This window comes from Odontesthes bonariensis, chromosome 9 (assembly GCF_027942865.1).
Source record: "Odontesthes bonariensis isolate fOdoBon6 chromosome 9, fOdoBon6.hap1, whole genome shotgun sequence".
Taxonomy (NCBI): Eukaryota; Metazoa; Chordata; class Actinopteri; order Atheriniformes; family Atherinopsidae; genus Odontesthes; species Odontesthes bonariensis.
This window is the reverse complement of record NC_134514.1, coordinates 12,888,279-12,894,321: the sequence shown is the minus strand read 5'-3', so window position 1 is coordinate 12,894,321 and position 6,043 is coordinate 12,888,279. Positions and strand designations below refer to the sequence as shown.

The 6,043-nt window shown below is 37.2% G+C and overlaps 1 protein-coding gene across 1 annotated transcript; it reads right to left on the bottom strand.

The window, feature by feature from the left end:
* Positions 1-1,726: 1,726 nt before the first annotated feature.
* serpinf2b (serpin peptidase inhibitor, clade F (alpha-2 antiplasmin, pigment epithelium derived factor), member 2b) lies at positions 1,727-5,697 on the bottom strand. Its single transcript, XM_075473179.1, has 8 exons — positions 4,894-5,697; positions 4,716-4,781; positions 4,383-4,638; positions 4,070-4,213; positions 3,793-3,981; positions 3,465-3,607; positions 2,626-2,830; positions 1,727-2,483 (listed from the first exon to the last, which is right to left on the bottom strand). The coding sequence occupies exons 1-8, from the start codon at positions 4,945-4,947 to the stop codon at positions 2,131-2,133; spliced, it is 1,410 nt and encodes a 469-aa protein (XP_075329294.1). The 5' UTR covers positions 4,948-5,697; the 3' UTR covers positions 1,727-2,130.
* Positions 5,698-6,043: the final 346 nt, after the last annotated feature.

Here is a 6,043-nt window from a genome sequence, read left to right as displayed (position 1 = left end):
AAAGTCACTTAAAACTGGGGGAAAATGGACTACACGATATTTATGCCTTGAGACTTGAGACGTGAACGAAACATTAGCTAACTCTATTTTTTAATTTTATTTTTAATGTTACTACTTCCGAAAGAATGACAGAATTCTAATTTGAGGGCAACAGGTTCATGACATTAATTTGACCAAGTGTTACGTGATTTATCAAATCAAATCAAATCAAATTTATTTGTATAGCACATTTCATGTACAAACAATTCAAAGTGCTTTACATAAAATAAAAGCATTGCAGCAGGGAGTGGAAGAAGCATTAAAAAACATAAAAGAATATAAAGAGAAACAAATAAAATCATTTAAATGAATTTAAAAACAAGCAACAGTCTAGATAAGTTCAAAGATATCATGCAGATTTCATGCATAGACACATGAGAAAATAAATGTCTTTAACCTGGATTTAAAAATGTCTACATTTGGTGAAAGTTTAATCTCCACTGGCAGTTTGTTCCACTTGTTTGCAGCATAACAGCTAAATGCTGCTTCTCCATGTTTAGTCTGGACTCTGGACTGGACCAGCTGGCCTGAGTCCTTGAATCTAAGAGCTCTGCTGGGTTTATATTCTCTGAACATATCACAGATGTATTTTGGGCCTAAACCGTTCTGGGATTTGTAAACCATCAGCAGACTTTTAAAATCTATTCTGTGACTGACTGGAAGCCAGTGCAAAGATTTTGGATTGATGGAGATTGGCATTGGGAATACACCTGAGATCCATTAGATTTTTTTTATTACTTTTAAAAATCCAGAATGTCCACATAAACTTTTCTGCATTAAGCATCCTTAAGATCCTTCAAACTATCAAACAAAGGCAGAAAGTCTCTGTGCTGTGCTTTATTTTATTTGTATTATCCAAAACCAAGTGAACATCAGCTCTTAGATACTGTAAAAAGTAATACAGGAGATGAACGGACTATATCACTCTGGACTGGACCAGCTGGCCTGAGTCCTTGGATCTAAGATTAGTTGGAAGGAGCACTTTTTTAAAGAATAAGGAAAATCATAAAGTATGTTTAAGATTCAATCTGATGTGGGAAATGCAGGAATTCAAATTTGAGTAGTTAAATTATAAAAAAAAAAAAACTCCTCTTGAGCAGTTATTTCCCTCTTTCTTTCTTTTTCAACTGTTTGTGAGTAGCATTGAGACGACTGCCACTGTGTGTTACTCTGAATGAATATTTATAAAAAAAATTGAAAAATATTGTAAGAAATGGAAACTTCAGATAATCTTTGATTTTATTTTTCAAACCTGAAAAATATGGGCTCCTCCGTTCTTTCATGATTAGTCAACACACAGCTTATATCTGGTAAGTCATGTTTAACAGTCAGACTTGATCACCTTGAAAGTAAGTGTGTTCAGCAAAAGTAGAAAGGGGACAGAAACACAAGACCTATCACGTTACCATATTACAATTAGGTATATGTGCAGAAGGGATGAAACGGTTGTCCAAGCTGACAGTAGACATTCTTACCATGTACCAATCGTTCTCTCTGGTCGGTGAAGTGCCATGAGCAAACCATTCCTGAAAGCAGAAATCTCATCCTTTTCATATCCCCAGGGTTTCCCCCTCTACATGAGGGCATATTTAAGATTGTTGAATTGCCAACCCTTTGTCCTACTTGAACGCATCTATGCAACCACAACCTCAGTAAAACTCATAACAATAAAATCAGTGGGGTGAATTATATTTATTTGCCTGGATTAGATAACACATTATAACATTTGAGAACAGCCACGCTTGTGCAGTTATACTTGGACATTGCAAAAGATTCATTCTGGCTTTACATATCATCACTTTGGAAAATGCATGTATTATAAATGTAAGCATCAACATCTTTTAGCATTTTTACTACTACTTTCTTGACCGCCACGTGTCATCTAATGGTGCAAAACGTTTTCAATGGAATGTTCATGTTTTTTAGGGGGATATGGGACTTGTCACTTGGTTACTTTTTATGAAAAAAAAAAAAAACAGATGAAGTTACTGTTTTCACTGACATTTTAATCCTGCTAAGTAATACTTAGTCTGTACAATTGTAAATGTAGTAGTCTGCATTTTCCTGGAAGAGCTGTACAGGTTTTTGTCCTTACTTAGGAGGACGTCCAAATGAGCCCATGTAATTCTTGTCAATTGGGAATCCCACTTTATCTTTGCTTCCAAATTCTCCTCTCTGCAGGATAGGGGCTCCAGGATTGGGGTTGTTGATGACACCCATGAAGATCGGTACTTGAGTTATATCATCCATGAGTACAAAGAAAAAGGGCTGACTTAAATGGAAAATAGGATTAGATGCTCTTGAGATGACCACAGTGGTGGCTGCAGCAGCCTCTGCACCCTCCTCATGTATCTCCATACTGGACTTGTGCATCACACTGGACACCTGCAAGGGGCCCTCTGCAATCCCAGCCAAGTTGGGATTCAAGAACATCTCTCCAAGACCTAACCCAAAGCAGAGACGAGAGAATCAGTCTGCGGGATGTAAGGATTTGACCTGTAATATGTTTAAATTTTGACCAAGGCATATGAATTTGACTGTAATAGAAAGAAATAGCAAAGATCATAGAAATAAATGGGGTCTTACCCAGTTTGGTAAGAACGTCCTGTAACTCTTGAGAATACTCCAGTTTGAATTTGGGAACTTTAACTTGAACGGCCCTCTCTTTAGGCAGACGTTCACACAATTCAGAGATATTCAGCTTTGCAGAAAGTGAAGACACATTCACTTGGCCAGACAGGGGCATGACTACCAACAAACTCATCATCTTCATGAATGGAAATCTTGCTACCTGAACAGGGAAAAATATATTTTGCTAAAATAAAAGTTTTGCTATTTCAGAGAAGTTTCCTTCTAAATGTTGAGCTGTTTGTTTCCAGTCTTAACCAATACCTGGCAAATCTTCATAGTTTGGAAATAGTAATTATATGAGAGCCCAATTATTTGTCAAGCTGTATCCAGTTGAGTGGTGGGCTAGATTTACAACATCCAAACAAATTTAACGGAACAAATGTTCAGTTCAAAAGGCTCAGAGTTCAAAAAGGCTGTTCTGAATTCATCTTTTTTTTTTTTTTTTTTTTTAAAGGATAGATATTTACACCTACATATAACTTCTACTACTGCATCTACAAGCTTCTGGTAGTTTGAGAGATTTTTGTCATTCAGGCACCCAAAGGGAAATAAAACACATTCTAAATATTTTTAAAATCTGCACGTAAGAAAGGACTAAAATATCAATTGAATGCAAGAAAAATCATGGTAATTATGCTCCAAGCTCAACTATAACTTAAATAGTTTCAACTCAAAATGTAAAAAACAATCGTTTCAATTGATAGGATAATAAAAAACAAGCAAAATAAAACATTTTTAGGAGTGGAAATAGAAAACATTTTGAATTGACAACAAGTAGTCCAATTGTACTTTACCTGAGCCTCCATTTCATTGTCAATTAATAAACTAAGGGGATGTTTGGCATCTTCCATCACTTCGACATCCACCATGTGCATGTCATCAAGGTAGAACACACCTCTGGAGGTAAAGCGTGGGTCAAATCGAGCTTTCCATTCTCCTGTGGGACAAGTGAAAAAACAAAAAGTCTCAATTTTTGTCAGCAGCATAATTCAAGCCAGCAGCAGCTCACAAAAATAGAAAATGTTATAATCTCTGCACCTTTAAAGCTAAAATATGTTGGACAGTATATTCATATATTCCTAAAGAGATTCCTATGAATATAATGATTCATTTTTCAGTCACCTTTAAAATGGACAGCATTAATGAGCATGAGCAGCAGATTGGGAGGTAAAGCAGACAGGAAGTCTGTCATCTTTCCTTGCGTTGCGTTCTCTACCCAGTCATTTATCTGCTGGAGACTTTCCAAGATTGCAGGTTCTGAGTCATACAACCACTGAGATTCACTGAGAAACTCTTGCTTTGCCTCGAACCCTAGAACACATAAACACACCATCTGTTCAGCGCCTTTGGGTTCAGCACTGCACGTAAATTTAGACAACAATATTTTCTGGGAAGGAACCTTGGCGCAGGAAGATGCGTGTGGCAATTTGCAGGCCGTTGTTTTTAAGCTGCACTAAGATATTACGCAGAGACTGGTGGTAGCAGGGGACAGTGTTTTCATGGAGATGGTGCATCAGCAGATCCTCTGTCTCATTTTCTGCACCTGAAAAGCAAAGAAAGCAAGAGGCAATGATTGGATGAGAGCAGTGGCAGTCTGTAGACAATTACATAGTAGTAGGGCTATATAACTGACTAAATCAATCAATTTAAGTCATTTCATGAATGCTATCAAAAACATTCTGTAAAGCTAAAGCTTCAATGGGCATGCATACCTAAAGCCAGCTGGGAGAGGGCCAGGGAAATGCTTAAAGGAGATATGATAAGATTTGGTTGCTCTGGCGTTGTCTCCAGGTTTTGCAGCAGCTGCACACCCAGTTTCTGAATGGCAGCAGTGATGGCCTGTAGGGACTCTGGGCTTCGACTGATAGACTGACAACCACCTATATCTTCTTCATCTGATGAGCTCCCAGCAGGGGCTGTTGGTTGGTTGCTTGCTTCTGTGGGAGTTAACGGTTCTGCTGTATCATTCTATGAGCAAGAAGAGAAGAAAATATTTGTGAGCAGAAGACAAGAGGCCAATTAAATTCTTCTGTTTAGCCTCTTACTTCTCTGGGATGACTGGGCATCAGAGGCACCAGAGGGACTGATTGATCTTCTGCCTCATCGGCATACTGTGAAGCACAAGACAGGAGAGAATAGTGGACTATAAAAGTATTGTTCAATTAACTGATGATAGCTGTCCTGCATAACTGAAAGTTATTCATAGATCATTTGGATGCTTACAATAGCTCCTTGGCTGCAGAGACAGATCAACAGGAGTGTCAGGCAGAAATCCATGTCCTTATACTGTAACTGTAAGATAGAAAATATAGAATGGTAAATTTTGTATTCTGATCACTTTGGAACAGAACTTTCTTGATTAGAGTATTGTAGAACATTGCGTCATAAATCAATATCCTTAAAAGTTCACATGTTCACTTCTCTGGCAAGTGGTTACACAAAGTAAAATATTTAACTAAAGAAACAGAAAAGATCCTCACCTTCGTATATATATGTTTTGCTGTTTTGTTCGCAGGTCTCGAACACTGTCTTTACTAAACCACACTCTCTTTTAAAAGAACCCAGATCCCATAGAAATGTGCCTAAAACGTGAGTCACATAAAAGGTAATACAGCTCTTACACAAGCCATTCCACCAAAAATCAGAATCACAGCATATTATGTTGTTTATGGACATTTTCTATTCAAATCAACATGTCCAAATGTGTTTTTAAAAAGTACTCTCTCACTTTAACTGTTGCGGCACTATTGCCTCTTTAGCAGACCTTACACAAACATGAAAAATCAATGAACAACTTAGCAACATTTAGCATATTCTTTTCATTCTTAAAACTATTCAAACACTAATAGGATTCCAATGAATTACCTGAAATATATTTGACCTTACCTTATATTTGAATTACAAAAAACTTAGTTGCTTGTCCAAAAAAGGAGAAACTACTCCACTGTGAATGGCTGAATTCCCGAGAGTAAGAGATTGGCAATTGCTCAGCAAACAGTTAAATATCAACTTACATTGATTGGTGCCTCGTTTAAGCCACTATTTGTTTGTAAATGTAGTTAGTGAGACTCTTCCAGGGTAAAATGTTGGAGCTTGACACGTGCAGCTATTTTGCATGTTAGTGGGCTGGTAAGATGACAAAACTCAATCTGTGTCAGGAAACATGACAACTTAATTGCAAAAATGTGGTTAATCCAACTGTGTGTGGGTAAACAAATACAACTTGCTGACCTCAGACCATGATATTTCATGTCAGAGGTCAGCATACGCCCACAGAAAACCTGTTTGACATATCAGCTTAACAAAAGAAGCTGCAATATCTGACTATTCTCTCCAAAAACATAAAATAAAATAACTCACAAGTTAAGTTTGT

Bases quoted from the DNA above. Each gene is read 5' to 3' on its own strand.
- serpinf2b (XM_075473179.1), bottom strand. From the start codon at position 4,947: ATGGATTTCTGCCTGACACTCCTGTTGATCTGTCTCTGCAGCCAAGGA. The intron at 4,782-4,893 runs GTAAGCATCCAA...TGTGCTTCACAG, and splicing joins TCTGCAGCCAAGGAGCTATT to TATGCCGATGAGGCAGAAGA. The intron at 4,639-4,715 runs GTAAGAGGCTAA...TCTTGCTCATAG, and splicing joins TGCCCAGTCATCCCAGAGAA to AATGATACAGCAGAACCGTT.